A 16,560-nucleotide genomic window follows, 5' to 3' on the forward strand; every position below is an offset into this window, starting at 1 on the left:
AAACTGCTTCTGTTGCTGCATCAAATGAACAAATAGTTAGCAGGTTAAACTAGCATTATAACTAGTATCTCTAATAGACTGTTGTACAGGTGAGAGTTACTGTACCAGTAACCATGGAAACAGTCGGGGTTGTTGAATCTGTGCGCCAGGTCCGGGTCCGTCCTGTAGAAGTTGCTGGTTTTAACTTTTTGATCCTTCATGACTGATCCAAACACCAAGGTGGCTAACAACATAGTGGTTACCATGGAGACACACAATGTCACTCACTGGCTCCTCCTCCTATGTGTATGGCCTCTGTCTCTCACGGTATCTCTTCAGAATAAAGGTCGTCCTCAGGTCGTCTGTTCCAGGAAGTGTTCAGATGTCCACAAACAGGAAGTCTATAAACAGGAAACAGTTTGAACCGAGAGCTCTCAGAGCTGTCAATCAACTGATCCCTGACTTTATTATGTAAAGATCAATATTCAGATTCAACACAGCATCCACCAAGGAGCTCCAGTCTGTTCATGATGGAATGAATGAAAGAATGAACAAATGAAAGAATCAATGAATGAATGAATAAATATGTGAATGAATAAATAAGGAAGTAAATGAATGATTGACTGAATAAGTGAGACAATGAATAAATACATGAATAAATGAGGAAATAAATGGACCGGTTCTCCTCCCCAAGACCGGTTCTCCTCTGCAGGTTTAATGTGAACACACCTGAGGAGGCTAACAGGTAAACAGTTCACTCAGAGGAACACCAACAACAACAGCGTCTGAATGATGACAGCTGACACTCAGTGTTTGATTCAGTGTACTTTATTTTGAAAGTTTAACATACAGGAAGTTGAAAAGAGCGTGATCAGCAGTCTCATGTCTCAATAAAAAATAACTTATCAATATCTCACTATAAAATAAAAAAGTTTCACGTTTCACGCAATCAATCAAACAATAACATGATCAACAAGCAGGGGGTGGGGCCAGGGGCGGGGCAAATACAGGCAGGGGGCATGGTTTATATCAGCAGGATTACAGGGGATGGGGCTACACCTGCGCTGCTGCAGTTTATATTTACACGCAGTCACCTCTTCAATGTTTATGTTGTGACCACACCCACAGTGATGTCACAGCAGAGATGTTAGTATTCTGTGACATCACTGCAGCAAGCGAAGTGACATCAGTTCAGAGACTGCTGTGACATCACTGCCGTGACATCATCGCAGTGAAATCACTGCTGCGAGGCCGACACAAACTAAATGTTCAGCTTCAGTTTCTCTTTGATCGTAACTCTGATGTTTTATTTCAGAAAGGATCCACTTTCCATTTGATTCTCATGTCAATAAAGTTTCATTTGAGATCAAATGTTTCAAAGTTAATTAAAGTTTATTCAAAGATTTAGTTTTTGTTTTAATTGGGAATAAATAAATATATCATCAGTCATGAACCACAGCTCCATTGTTTGAATCATTTCTCATCTCTGATTGGTTTCTCAGTCATCAGCAGGTTTTTGTCCGTTACACACTGTCAGCTGATTGGTCGAGATATCTGAGGTTTAAAACTGTCCAATGAACAGCTGATACCGGACTTCCTCTGAGCTCTTTACATCACTTCCTGTGGCGAGACGTCCTCACTGGTCGATTACTGCTCTAGACTAGCCGACTACTCTGCACAAAGCCTACAAGACAGACAGACAGGCAGAGAGACAGACAGGCAGAGAGACAGACAGATATGTTAGAGCAGGAGGATGGAGACAGCTGCTGAAGCTACACTCTGATCAGACGGCTTCATATCAACACTGGCGATTCATCAGAAAAACTGCTCTGATGTTTCCACTAGTTTCTGTCTCCAAATTAGCTTTTGACTGAATCTGAGTATTTGCAGTGTGAACTGATCAATGAACTGATCAACTGAGAAAATAATCAGCACGTTAATCAGTGATGAGTCACTGTTTCAGTAAAAACTGTAATAAAAAAGACAAAGTGAAGCTGAGAGTCATAAAAACATGAATGAAGAAATGATAAAAGGTCAAAGGTCTCTCTCCAGTCCACCTCTCTGTGTCTTACAGTCAGAGTGATCATAATCATCATCATCATCATCACCACTATCATCATCATCACCATCATCATCACCATCATGGTGGGTGGAGCTGCAGGAAGAGGCGGAGTTAGGTGACCTTTCAACCTCCTGGCCACAACCTGTGTTTTCCTATACAGGTGTTATTCACACCTGCTGATCCCGGTGCAGTTACACCTGTTCCAGGTACCATCCTGCTGACAGGTGTAAATAAGTGACCTGACTGTTCCATCAGGTTCCTGTAGGGGGAGCATCTCACCTGATGGAGACTTTGATGTCATCACTACTGATGGAAGTTTGATATGTTGACATCACACAACCATCACATTCACATTTACAGCAGAGATATAACAGCTGGGTCACAGTTCAGGCTCCGCCTCCTCCAGAGATCATATGATCAGACAAAAAAACATGGGTCAGCATCCCACAATGCACTGTACACCTGTAACTATTTAATAGAGCATTCACCTGTACACTGATCATATGACTGATAAGGGACACCTGAATCTATATGCCACGGCAGGGGGGTGGAGCCTGAGATGAGACACACCTGCCCAACAGGTGTGTTTAGCTGTTCAGCACACAGACAGGCAGAGCACAACAACACGGGCAGGCTGTTGTTACCATAGCAACCAACGTGCTGACATTCATATGTCAAAGGTCATCGAGGTCAGAGGTCAGTATTACATAAAGATCACATAAAAAGTAAGGTTAAAGTTCATCAGGAGGTCACCACCTAACACCTGTACGTGTTTAAGAGGTTACGTACGGTTAGTAGAGGTCATCTGAAGGTCATGTTCAGGTAGTGATGATTTGAAGATCAGTGGGTCAGGTAGAGGTCAGGGGTCAAATACAGAGGTCGCTTAATAATCATTAAGATGAAGATGTGGAGGTCTGATGATCTTGTCGAGATCTTGTGGAGGTCATATAAAGGTCACACAGACGTATATGTCTGGACTTATATAACACTTTACACTGTTTCATATTCACACACACCGATGGTACGCCATCGGGAGCAACTTGGGGTTCAGTGTCTTGCCCAAAGACACTTCCGCATGTGGACAGAAGTAGTCGGGAATCGAACCATCAACATTCGGATCAGTGGGCGGCCCGCTCTACCATCTGAGGCACAGCAGCCCGAGGTCAGATGAAGGCCATGTGAAGGTTATATTTACAGAGGTCATGTCAAGGTCATCTAAAGGTCCTCTAAAAGTCATTTAAAGGTCATATGTAGGTCATAGCACCTTTGGCGCTGCTGTCCAGGAAGACTTTGATGTAGGACGTGGGGACGTATCCTTCCTCCTCCAGGTTCCGCCGTACTCGTGTCCAACCGTCCCCTTTGTCTTCTTCCACCACAGAAAGTAGTTCTCCCTCCACCATCGACAGAGTGCCTTCATTCTGACCTGCACAGCATCAATAACATGTTCACACCTCAGAGGGCAACATGAAACCAGCTGAAACAGGAAGTTTACCCACAAAGTTTTGCATCAAATATTGGATCTCCCTTTGAAACCCTGCAGTTTTCTGATTGGAGGAGCCATGACACTAATTTTAAAGTGACATCAATGTTTCCTTCATGGAGACACAACAAGTTGATAATGTTCTAAGGTTCTGTTTTTAGAACATGTTGATAATGTTTTAAAGTTCTGTTGTTAGAACGAGTTAATAACGTTGTAAGGTTCTGTTGTCAGAACGTGTTAATAACGTTTTAAGGTTCTGTTGTTAGAACAAGTTAATAATGTTTTAAAGTTCTGTTGTTAGAACGAGTTAATAACATTTTAAGGTTCTGTTGTTAGAACGAGTTAATAATGTTTTAAGGTTCTGTTGTTAGAACGAGTTAATAACATTTTAAGGTTCTGTTGTTAGAACGAGTTAATAACGTTGTAAGGTTATGTTGTTAGAACGAGTTAATAATATTCGATGGTTCTGTTGTTAGAATGAGTTAATAACATTTTAAGCTTCTGTTGTTAGAACGAGTTAATAACATTGTAAGGTTCTGTTGTTAGAACGAGTTAATAATGTTCTAAAGTTCTGTTGTTAGAACGAGTTAATAATGTTGTAAGGTTCTGTTGTTAGAACGAGTTAATAACATTCTAAGGTTCTGTTGTTAGAACAAGTTAATAATTTTCTAAGGTTCTGTTGTTAGAACGAGTTAATAACATTCTAAGGTTCTATTGTTAGAACATTCCTGTGTTCTGAGATGATTTGTGTTGTGGTGGCATTTAAATATACATGAATTAAAATAAAAATTGAAGGTAAAAATTCAGGTTTAAAACATGGAACTTCACTCTACTGTTTGTTTTACTTTGATAGTCTGCAGGAAGTCAGACCTTGAAACGGGTAGAGAGACTTGCAGGTGCCGATACTTGGTAACGGTTCTTCATCGTCAAAGTCATCATCAAACTCAGAGCTGCGAGACTTGAAGTGAAGCTCAGCACTGTTATCTTCAGTGTAGCTGCCATCAGGACTGAAGACAGACAGGTGGACAGAGGGAGAGACGGAGGTGGATAGAGAGACAGACAGGTGGACAGAGAGACAGGTTGACATAGGAAGAGACAGGTGGACAGAGACAGGTGAGCAGAGACAGATAGGTGGACAAAGAGACAGACAAGTGGACAGAGAGAGAGATTTATTGTGAGCTGTAAGTTTGTAGTGGATGTCTAAAAAATGTCAGAATAAGCTGAGAACTGAGACTGTTCACGAGTACATCAAAGACAGCTGATGAGATTAAAACCAATATTAGTAATCAGTAATTAATAATCAATAATCAGTAGTCAATAATCAGCAATTAATAATCAATAACCAGTAATCAATAATCAGTGATCAATAACCAGTAAACAGTGATCAATAATCAGTCATTAATAATCAATAATCAGTGATCAATAATCAGTGATCAATAACCAGTAATCAATAACCAGTGATCAATAACCAGTAATCAATAATCAGTGATCAATAACCAGTAATCAATAATCAGTGCTCAGTAATCAATAATCAGTGATCAATAATCAGTACCTCTCTCTGCTGACCGGACTGCGGTTGTCCAGTTGTTTCAAGCTGCTGCTTCCAGGTGTTGTTGACTGAGAGTTTAACCCACAACCTGCACTCTGCCTCCTGCTGCCTTGATCAGAGGACCTGCTGTCAGCCTCCGACAACCACACCTGTAGTAACACAACAGACACACAACATGTTAACACAACAGACACACCTGTAGTAACACAACAGACACACAACATGTTAACACAACAGACACACCTGTAGTAACACAACAGACACACAACATGTTAACACAACAGACACACCTGTAGTAACACAACAGACACACAACATGTTAACACAACAGACACACCTGTAGTAACACAACAGACACACAACATGTTAACACAACAGACACACCTGTAGTAACACAACAGACACACAACATGTTATACAGTGTGTAATATATACAGTGCGTGTACAGTATGTATTACAGCGTGTCGTATATACAGTGTGTATGTAGTGTGTAGTATTCAGAGTGTGTATTACAGTGTGTAGTGTGTACAGTGTGAGTGTAGTGTGTGGTACATAAATTGTGTATTAGTGTGTGTCTGATTTAGTAAACATTTATGTGTGTAAAATCAGGTTCAAACTCCAAATCACCCACAAAACAATGTCCATCAGATCTACTGACGACGTGCAGCGACGATTTCATCTTTCAAATGTGCAGTTTAACACACGTTGTCCATTCTGCATGTTTTCCTCCATCATATGTAATATTGGATGTTTCCACCTGAAGGAGTAAAATACTGAGGAAACATGCAAATAGAACAATTTATCACCTGCAACGATATTTACTGAACCTGGAAGTAGAAACAGGAGAAGTGATTGTTGTGTATTTTAGTACGACTGAAGGTTTTAATCAGATGAACATCAGGAGGGCACGGTGGTGCAGTGGTTAGCACTGTCACCTCACAGCAAAAAAGGTTCTGGGTTCGAATCCGGTCCTGGGCCTTTCTGTGCGGAGTTTGCATGTTCTCCCTGTGCTTGCGTGGGTTCTCTCCGGGTTCTCCGGCTTCCTCCCATCATCCAAAAACATGCACCTCAGGTCAGGTTACCTGGCGCCGCGCTAGTGGCAGCCTGCTGCAGCATCTCCCCCCTGAGAGCCCCCCTGCTGTAGCGAAGAAATTTCCCCTCGGGGATTAATAAAGAAATTTCCCCTCGGGGATTAATAAAGTGTATAAAAAAAAATAAAAAAAAAAAAAAAAAATACGGCTGCTCTTATTGTGAAGGAGACACGGCTGCTCTTATTGTGAAAGAGACGCAGGAAACCATAGAATACGTAGAGAACCAGGTTTTACACCCGTTAAACATTTCTGATGTCAGAGGCAGAAATTATTCAGACATATCGTTTGTCAGCGATGATATTTCTGAGTTATTGAATGAACTGAAAGATGATTGACAGCCAACAACAAGAAGGAGCCACAAAATACCAGCAAAGTCAGAACTTCTTCCGACTCAGCATTTTGCTGCCTCTGGGTGGTTCCAGCGTATCTCTGCTTGGATCTCCCTCCAGTCCTGTTATTCAGGTGAGCTGTCACATCCTGAATGAGTCCTGCAGAATTCACAGGTAGCTTCATCTGGTTCACGAGACCTCCAGGAACTCAATGAAACATCAGCTGCTCATCACAGAAATATCTGGACCTGCTGATCAGTGTCTGTTAGAGGATCTCATCCACCGTCCTCCTCTTTTATTGGAGACGTTTTATTATTAAGACTTTTTTTCACCTTTTTCCCACGGTATTGACTTTCTTGCTAATAATCTCTTATGAACTGTTTTGTTCTTGTTATATTTATATTTCTTAATTTTAATAGGATCAGATTTCCTTTTGCGGTCGCTGTGTTTTTTATTGTTGGATTCACTTTAACACACAAAACCTCATTTAAATGCAGAGATTTGCACCTGATTTCAATGACGCAATTACTCAGTAAATTAGGCCCAGTGTGTGTTTCCAGTGAGTGTTTCCAGTTGAGTGTTTCCAGTGAGTGTTTCCAGTTGAGTGTTTCCAATGAGTGTTTCCAGTGAGTGTTTCCAGTGTGTGTTTCCAGTCTGTGTTTCCAATGAGTGTTTCCAATGAGAGTTTCCAGTGTGTGTTTCCAGTGAATGTGTCCAGTGAGTGTTTCCAGTGTGTTTCCAGTGCATGTATACAGTGTGTGTACAGTGTGTAGTATATACAGTGTGTGTACACACCTGGTTCCTCTTTAGCTCCTCCTCCAGTCGCTGCAGACTTTGCTTCACTTCCTCCAGTCGAGGCTCCAAACTACGAATGTCTCCCATCTGAGGACTTCGTTCATAAACGTCCTTCATCTTCATCAGAGCGTCTCTGAAACACACAGACACACAACCTGAGACACAGACACACAACCCGAGACACAGGCACACAACCCAATACAGACACACAACCCGAGACACAAACACACAACCTGAGACAGACACACAACCTGAGACAGACACACAACCTGAGACACAGACACACAACCCGAGACACAGACACAGCATGTGTGTGTGTGTGTGTGTGTGTGTGTCTGTGAGGGTGTGTGTCTGTGTGTGAGTATCTGTCTGTGAGTGTGTGCGTGTGTGTGTCTATGATTGTGCGTGTCTGTGTGAGTATCTGTCTGTTTGTGAGTTTATGTGTGTCTGTGAGTGTATGTGCGTGTCTGTCTGAGTGTCTGTGTGTCTGTGAGTGTGTACCTCTGCTCCCTCTCCTTCTGGATCTCCTCGTTGATGTTGTTCATTCTGCTCTGTAGTTTCTTGCGTCTCTGTTCAGGAGGGAGGTGACTGCAGTCTGCAGGACTGGAACCCTGCAACATGTTTACACTTGTTTACATCAGTAACACAACAACAAGAAACAAAAACCTTATGTGGTTAACACACCTGTGTGGTGACAGGGGAGATATACTGACCAGTTTGAGTGACAGCTGTCCAATCAGGGGAGAGCATGAAAGAAAAAACAAACATCAAAACACAACATCGTACACACTGTGTGTGTGTGTGTGTGTGTGTGTGTGTGTGTGTGGTACCCCTCTCTTCAGGCTGCGGAGACACTGCTTCCTGGTTCTGGAGCCAGACGTCATGAGGTCATTCAGTCGCTGTGTGATTGGCTCTCTGGAGGCAGGGGGTGGGGACTGGGGACTGTTGACCACACCCCCAGGTGAAGGTGAGGTGGGGGGTGGAGGTGGAGGCTGCCGGGGGGAGGACAGGAGGGTCAACAGCTAGAGGGAGGAAGACAGAGGTGATCAGGACAGCCAGTTGACTTCTCCAGGTGTGTACACAGACTGTATATAAAAGAGGGCAGAGTCAATACTCATTAAAAAGCATCCAGTTCTCTCTTCAAACACAAAGTCAGTAAAAGTTTTATTTCATAATGGTGTCATTAGATAAACACCCTCCTGCTTCAGCATTCATTACATATGAGGACTCTAACACAGATGTGTTTGGGGTGGGACTCTTTGATTGACAGGTCTGTGGTGCAGATCGATTTCTGCTATCGGTGGGCGGGACTTAGTGTCATCGGGTACTCAGATATATCCCTCACATTAGGTCACTTCTGACTGCAAAAAACAAGATGTGTCAAACGGAAATGCTGAACTTGAGGTTTTATGACAGCAGCCTACAAAGCAGCGTGTGTGTGTGTGTGAGATTTGAATACCTTGTTTTTGCGTATAAAGGGCCACAGCTTCCTGCTGTGTCTCCGCCCCTCAGTCCGATTGTCAAGGTAACTGGATTCAGAGATGCTCCGCCTCATAGAGGAACTGTAGTCTTCGAACTCGACATCACCTGGAGGGTCGAACCCTGATTTATACACCTCCACCACCTGCCGGGTGTCCTACACACACACAACCCACAGTCTCACATCTGACCTTTGACCTTTACAGCCATCAGCCTGTTTGAAATAAAAACAATGAGATAAAGTTTCTTCCGTCCTCCAGGTCTCTGTCTCCATCTCCCGGACACTCGTCCAACGTCTTTACCTCTGCAGACACCAGCTGCAGCTGAACTCACACTGAACCCCGAGCTGCTGCCGAGGGCAACCCATTGGTGTGTGTGTGTGTGTGTGTGTGTGTGTGTGTGTGTGTGAGCTCTCAGGAGATGAACTGTTGAATAAGATCAGATCATTTATTATTATTTATTAATGATACCTGTGAGAGTTTTGATATCTTCACCCTTCCTTTTGTTTTTAATTACTAAACTTTGGTGCCATCTGCTGGATTTTAAGATGCATTTAGGCCAAATGTCGTCACTCCAAGTTCATGAACAAAACATGGAGGATCCGGCCCGAGATTTGGATCTCATTCCAGATAGATTAGCAGCTGATGGTTGGTCTCAGATCCAGCAACCAGAACCATCCAGTCTCTCATTAGTAGGACTTTAACCCTTTGTGCACTGCTTTTGATAATGAACACTTGAGATCCAATACGGGACATTTCAGGGATTTCTATAAAATGATTCCTGGGGAGGTTTGATCTCATCCTATGGTTCTGTTTATGAACCAACCAACAGTTCATGAACCACTCAGACTTCAGCATTTGGTTGTTCAGCAGGTTCAAATCTCAGAAGGAGCAAAGTAAAACAGAGATGGAAGCCAGAGGAGCCTCACCTTCCTGGGCTGGATGCTCTCCGAAGCGTCCATCATGGCGTTCAGACAGCGACTCACAACAGGAAGAACTTTTCTCTCGGCTTCGGCTGACGAACGCATCGCTTCGCCGATTCTCTCGATCCGCCGCTCCTCCATGTCCTGGACACGCTGCGGAGAAACACGTCAGTACTTCAGCAGGGCTCATTGATCACTGGTACCAGTAGGTTTACCTGGTATATAACTGGTACCAGTGTGTGCATTGTGTGTGGTAGTGCTGGTTTACCTGGTATATAACTGGTACCAGTGTGTGGTAGTGCTGGTGCTGGTCCTGGTTAAACTGGTTTAAACTGGTCACATAATCTTTCCTGGATTCTTCAGCAGCTTGTTGTTTCAGCTGAGCTGTCTGACGAGCCTGAAACCAGTAGAAAAGTAAGAATAAAACTTCTCATAGAAACAACAGCGGTGTCTAATGATATCTTTGTATGATTGACAGACAAAAAACATGAATGACTAATAAATGAGAGACGTTACCTTCAGCGAGCAGCGCTGTGACAGAGACAGACAGGAGTTGAGACTCAGTTCAATATGATAATCGTGATGGATTAAAAGTATCAGCTGTTTCATTAAGGCACCACAACAGTTGACCTCAAGCACAGCTGTGTGACTATCAGCTGACTGGCAACATCCAATTATATTAAAGCAGTGTTACTTCCTCCTATCCAATTTATTCTGTTTTATTTCAATGAATGTTTATGCGTTTTATTTATATTTATATTTTTGACCTTCTCTCCATCCGTCTTGTTGTCGAGGTCGATTCTATCCGAGATGTGCTGGGCTCGTTCCGCCTCCTTACAGTCACGTTCAAACCGACGTTTACTCTAAACAACACAAAGAAAACAACAAATCAATAAAAACAACATCACAGCTGTTACACTGCTTTCTGGTTTCTCAGCTGAAGGATATCAAATTGTCCTGTTTTTTTTGACCTGCTGAAGTTTTGACTCAGAGGGGGAGGTGTTGGTGGGTGGAGTCAGATGTTGAGGTGGGGGGTCAGACATTAGGCGAGTGGTGTCAGGTTTGTTGGAGGGCGGAGTCAGTGTGAGGTGGGTGTGGCGAGTGGGTCGCTTACAGACTCTAGCTGTTTCCAGGAGCTCTCAATGTGCTGCTGGGCACGGCGGCCATCTTGGAAATGCTGCAAAAATAACAAACTGGTCAACGCTGAACATAGTGGTGACATCATCATGAGTCACACTGAAATCATACTTGAAGTAGGCCTCAACAGAGATTTTTTATTTTGAAAGTCAGTGTGTTCTTCCATCATTTACTGTCTCACAACAGCGAGCTCAACTGTGCGGGTCAGTTACTATAGTAACTGCAACTGTGCGGGTCACAGACACACAGTCCACTGTTCAGAGTTGCTGGGTGGAAGTAATGTGGAAGCTTACTTAGGAGTGTGTGTGTGTGTGTGTGTGTGTGTGTGTGTGTGTCAGTGACCTAGTTACTGTGTGTTGTATCTTATGAGATGTCAGGAATTATTCATGAGATAAAAGAAGTGTCCTGCTCTCTGATTGGCTGTCAGCTGTCTGTTTTCTTCCTGAAAGTTTCGACTTCAACTGACGACTGAACATGAACGGCAAGTTTTAAAAAAACTGACATTCTACTTCCTGTAGCCAGAGGGATGTCACAACAATGGCAGAATGCTGATGTCACTGCGTTTTCAGTCTTCCTGTGTGTTTACTCAGTCTTCCTGTTTGTTTACTCAGTCTTCCTGTTTGTTTACTCACAGTCTTCCTGTTTGTTTACTCACAGTCTTCCTCTCGGTCTTCAGCTCCTGAGTGTATCGAGTCAGCTCACAGACGATTTGAGTGTTCAGGTTCTCAGCAAGTTCTTCTTTCTGAACCGACAGTTCATTCAGCTGCTGGAGTGTCGCTGCAAACGCCAGACACCAGGTGTACCTGAAACAACCAATCAGACACCAGGTGTACCTGAAAACAACCAATCAGACAGTAGGTGTACCTGAAAACAACCAATCAGACAGTAGGGGTACCTGAAACAACCAATCAGACAGCAAGTGTATCTGAAACAACCAATCAGACAGTAGGTGTACCTGAAACAACCAATCAGACAGCAAGTGTACCTGAAAACAACCAATCAGACAGTAGGGGTACCTGAAACAACCAATCAGACACCTGGTGTACCTGAAAACAACCAATCAGACAGCAAGTGTACCTGAAAACAACCAATCAGACAGCAAGTGTACCTGAAAACAACCAATCAGACAGTAGGTGTACCTGAAAACAACCAATCAGACAGCAAGTGTACCTGAAAACAACCAATCAGACAAAAGGTGTACCTGAAAACAACCAATCAGACAACAGGTGTACCTAAAAACAACCAATCAGACACCAGGTGTACCTGAAAACAACCAATCAGACAACAGGTGTACCTGAAAACAACCAATCAGACAGTAGGTGTACCTGAAAACAACCAATCAGACAGCAAGTGTACCTGAAAACAACCAATCAGACAGCAAGTGTACCTGAAAACAACCAATCAGACACCTGGTGTACCTGAAACAACCAATCAGACACCTGGTGTACCTGAAACAACCAATCAGACACCTGGTGTACCTGAAACAACCAATCAGACAGCAAGTGTACCTGAAAACAACCAATCAGACAGTAGGTGTACCTGAAACAACCAATCAGACAGCAAGTGTACCTGAAACAACCAATCAGACAGTAGGTGTACCTGAAAACAACCAATCAGACAGCAATTGTACCTGAAAACAACCAATCAGATACCAGGTGTACCTGAAAACAACCAATCAGACAGCAGGTGTACCTGAAACAACCAATCAGACAGCAAGTGTACCTGAAACAACCAATCAGACAGTAGGTGTACCTGAAAACAACCAATCAGACAACAGGTGTACCTAAAAACAACCAATCAGACACCAGGTGTACCTGAAAACAACCAATCAGACAGCAGGTGTACCTGAAAACAACCAATCAGACAGTAGGTGTACCTGAAAACAACCAATCAGACAGCAAGTGTACCTGAAAACAACCAATCGGATACCAGGTGTACCTGAAACAACCAATCAGACAACAAGTGTACCTGAAAACAACCAATCAGACAGCAAGTGTACCTGAAAACAACCAATCAGACAGTAGGTGTACCTGAAAACAACCAATCAGACAGCAAGTGTACCTGAAAACAACCAATCAGACAGTAGGTGTACCTGAAACAACCAATCAGACAGCAAGTGTACCTGAAAACAACCAATCAGACAGTAGGGGTACCTGAAACAACCAATCAGACACCTGGTGTACCTGAAACAACCAATCAGACAGCAAGTGTACCTGAAAACAACCAATCAGACAACAAGTGCACCTGAAAACAACCAATCAGACAACAAGTGTACCTGAAAACAACCAATCAGACAGCAATTGTACCTGAAAACAACCAATCAGATACCAGGTGTACCTGAAAACAACCAATCAGACAGCAGGTGTACCTGAAACAACCAATCAGACAGCAAGTGTACCTGAAACAACCAATCAGACAGTAGGTGTACCTGAAAACAACCAATCAGACAACAGGTGTACCTAAAAACAACCAATCAGACACCAGGTGTACCTGAAAACAACCAATCAGACAGCAGGTGTACCTGAAAACAACCAATCAGACAGCAGGTGTACCTGAAAACAACCAATCAGACAGCAAGTGTACCTGAAAACAACCAATCAGACACCTGGTGTACCTGAAACAACCAATCAGACACCTGGTGTACCTGAAACAACCAATCAGACAGCAAGTGTACCTGAAAACAACCAATCACATACCAGGTGTACCTGAAAACAACCAATCAGACAGCAAGTGTACCTGAAAACAACCAATCGGATACCAGGTGTACCTGAAAACAACCAATCAGACAGCAATTGTACCTGAAAACAACCAATCAGATACCAGGTGTACCTGAAAACAACCAATCAGACAGCAGGTGTACCTGAAAACAACCAATCAGACAGTAGGTGTACCTGAAAACAACCAATCAGACAGTAGGGGTACCTGAAACAACCAATCAGACAGCAAGTGTACCTGAAACAACCAATCAGACAGCAGGTGTACCTGAAACAACCAATCAGAAGGAGTTCCTTCAGTGATGTATTGATCAATGAATCAGTGGTTGATTCAGACTATTAATGATTAAAGATGAAGATGAGGAGAGTCTTCCTCTCTTCTTTTCACTGGGACATACATTGAATGCATCCATCAACCACAACAGTCATTACATGAAGATGAAGATTAGGAAACAGAGACCTTCCTCACATTTACAAACACTGTGTCATGTTTACTACTTTCTTTGTCACCATTGGAGCACTTTTAATGACATCATCTCTCTTAGCTTTAATCTTTACCGTTAATGTTGTTGGTATTTATTTATTTATTATCTATGATGTACATCGGATCAGAGCTGTGTTCACCTCAGTGGCCGTTAGTGTAATTACCTTATTTCACCACAGAGGGCGCTCAGACACACACACACACACACAAACACACACACACACACACACACACACACACACACACACACACACACAGTAACTCTGATCTCCATCAGCTGAAATACAAACAGGAAACATGTCAACTGACCTGCTGTCATCTTCTCTGATCCTCTTAGGATGAAACTTCTTGGACAGACTCCTGGAGACAGTGAGACAGAGAGACAGTGAGACAGAGAGACAGTGAGACAGAGAGACAGAGAGACAATGAGACAGAGAGACAGTGAGACAAAGAGACAGAGAGACAGTGAGACAGAGAGACAGAGAAGGAGATCTCATCAGTTAAGGTTGAACATGTGATGATGACATCATCGTTGAGGTGATGTCAGTGGACACTTCCCAACTCAGATATGTGGTCAGGTTCAAAGGTCAAGGATCTTCATCTGAAACCTCCTCGTCCTCCTCTCAGCAGGTTCTATGTTCTACACACTGATATCCAACCTGACCTTTATTTTAAAAATCCTTGAGGAAGTGGTCCCAGAATTGAGTTCTGGTTCACCAGGGTCCAACAGTTTACTGTCTCTGCTCTTCCTTCACTGCACATGTTCTCCTCTTCTGGTTCTGGTTCTGTTGGACGGTTCTGTTTTTCTTCCAGCTGTCCCTCATGTTGAACTGTTGGTTCTTCTGGGATGTTCTGAGGTTCTGTTGTTAGAACCTGAGATGACTGATGTTCTCACCTGATCTGTTTTGCGTAGCTCAGCTCGATGTCGGCGCGTTCTTTCACGAACTTTGTGTATCTCTCGAGGAACTCGATTCCCCAGCTGGTGTGTTTTTCCAGGTTATCGAACTGATCCTGGAACAGCCGGAGAACATCAGAACATTATAGAACATCAGTTTTATAAATCATGTTAATCAATCATTTATAAATTATGACCTCTGAATATTTCCACATAAATTATCAGAAGGGAAAACAACAACAACAACAATTATTATTGTAATTATGATTCTTGTAATTACAAACAACAATAAGAAGAATGGATGGATGGATGGATGGATGGATGGGGGGGGGGAGTCGGTCGCGCGCTGCAGCATCATGGAGGACGCAGAGCGCGAGTCGCTGCCGTCACACACCGTGTTGCTATGGCAGAGGAGACAGAAGCACGAGGGCCTCTGACACCGACATGCAGCCCGGTTACCGGTCACAGCTGCTGGTAACCAGGTTACCGTGTTACCGGGAGATCAGGTGTGAACAGGTGCACGTACCCACAGCTCGGTGCCCCAGTTGCAGCTCATGGCTCCGGTGTGCTCCACGCGCTCCTCCGCTGCGGCTCCTCGCTGCTCCGCCTCCCGGTACGGACCGACAATCACCACAAGCTGCTGCTGTCCGCCGCGCGCATCCTCCCCGACACCCCGGCAATCTGTCTGTCTCCCCCCCCCCCCCCTACCTGTCTGTCTGACTATCCGTGTCTGCAGCAGCACGAGCGGAGCACGCGGTCACGCGCGGCGCGTCTCCCTGGAGGACTCTTTGTCATCAGTGAGGAGATGCTGTGATTGCGCGCGCGTGTGCGTGTGTGTGTATTACGCATGCTCAAATGCAGCTCCGCCCTGATGTCACACAACAATAACCGTCCTGCTGTGAGAAGAGATTTTAATGTGATGAAGATGAAGATGATCGATCTGCAAGTCAGGTGCTACTTTCACAAAAATATTAGAGATGCAGGAGCTGCTGTCAATCAATCAGTTATTCAATCAATTAATCAGTTACTCAATCAATAAATCAGTCAATTAATTCATCAAACAATTAATCAATCAGTTAATCAATGGGTGCACTCTGTCTGTTTCTCAGTAAACTGCCTCACTGTCCTCCGGGACTTGGTTCCTGATGATGTCATGCCTCCAGGTGGCTGCTTTCTGCAGTGAAGACAGGACCAAGACCAGGACCAAGACCAGGACCAGGACCGGAACCAGGACCAGGAGCAAGAACAGGAATAGGACCAGGACCAGGAGCAAGAACAGGAATAGGACCAAGACCAGGACCAAGACCAGGAGCAAGAACAGGACCAGGATCAGGATCAGGACCAAGACCAGAACCAAGACCAGGACCAAGACCAGGACCAGGAGCAAGAACAGGAATAGGACCAGGACTAGGACCAAGACCAGGAGCAAGAACAGGAATAGGACCAGGAGCAGGACCAGGAGCAAGAACAGGAATAGGACCAGGACCAGGACCAAGAACAGGACCAGGACCAAGACCAAGACTAGGAATAGGATCAGGATCATCATCATCATCATCATGTTCATCATCACAATCACCATCATTACCACTATCATCAGAATCTTTTTGTTGTTAATAAATAAACGTAAGGTGATAAATCACTATA

At 43.7% G+C, this 16,560-nt stretch overlaps 1 protein-coding gene and 1 long non-coding RNA gene across 4 annotated transcripts; one reads left to right on the plus strand and one right to left on the minus strand.

Annotated features, from left to right (window-relative positions):
• Positions 1 to 271: 271 nt before the first annotated feature.
• Positions 272 to 15,615, minus strand: LOC138194687 (formin-binding protein 1-like). Of its 3 annotated transcripts, none has more exons than XM_069143605.1 (18): positions 15,443 to 15,615; positions 14,917 to 15,032; positions 14,331 to 14,381; positions 11,479 to 11,626; positions 10,801 to 10,863; positions 10,454 to 10,549; positions 10,203 to 10,217; positions 9,955 to 10,083; positions 9,693 to 9,839; positions 8,745 to 8,921; positions 8,116 to 8,307; positions 7,999 to 8,022; positions 7,787 to 7,896; positions 7,286 to 7,418; positions 5,074 to 5,219; positions 4,392 to 4,528; positions 3,306 to 3,464; positions 272 to 380 (listed from the first exon to the last, which is right to left on the minus strand). In XM_069143605.1, the coding sequence occupies exons 1-18, from the start codon at positions 15,470 to 15,472 to the stop codon at positions 358 to 360; spliced, it is 1,896 nt and encodes a 631-aa protein (XP_068999706.1). In that variant the 5' UTR covers positions 15,473 to 15,615; the 3' UTR covers positions 272 to 357. The 3 variants fall into 3 exon arrangements, with proteins under 3 accessions (XP_068999706.1, XP_068999705.1, XP_068999707.1); XM_069143604.1 differs by lacking the exon at positions 272 to 380 and adding an exon at positions 792 to 1,663; XM_069143606.1 differs by lacking the exon at positions 272 to 380 and adding an exon at positions 792 to 1,663 and having other exon boundaries at positions 7,999 to 8,013; positions 15,443 to 15,566.
• LOC138194690 (uncharacterized) lies at positions 15,596 to 16,555 on the plus strand. Its single transcript, XR_011177948.1, has 2 exons — positions 15,596 to 15,867; positions 16,026 to 16,555. It is a non-coding gene; the product is annotated as an uncharacterized lncRNA (long non-coding RNA).
• Positions 16,556 to 16,560: the final 5 nt, after the last annotated feature.

This window comes from Embiotoca jacksoni, unplaced genomic scaffold (genome assembly GCF_022577435.1).
Source record: "Embiotoca jacksoni isolate LCO1_2020_lvr unplaced genomic scaffold, fEmbJac1.0.p SCAF_112, whole genome shotgun sequence".
In the NCBI taxonomy this organism is placed as follows: Eukaryota; Metazoa; Chordata; class Actinopteri; family Embiotocidae; genus Embiotoca; species Embiotoca jacksoni.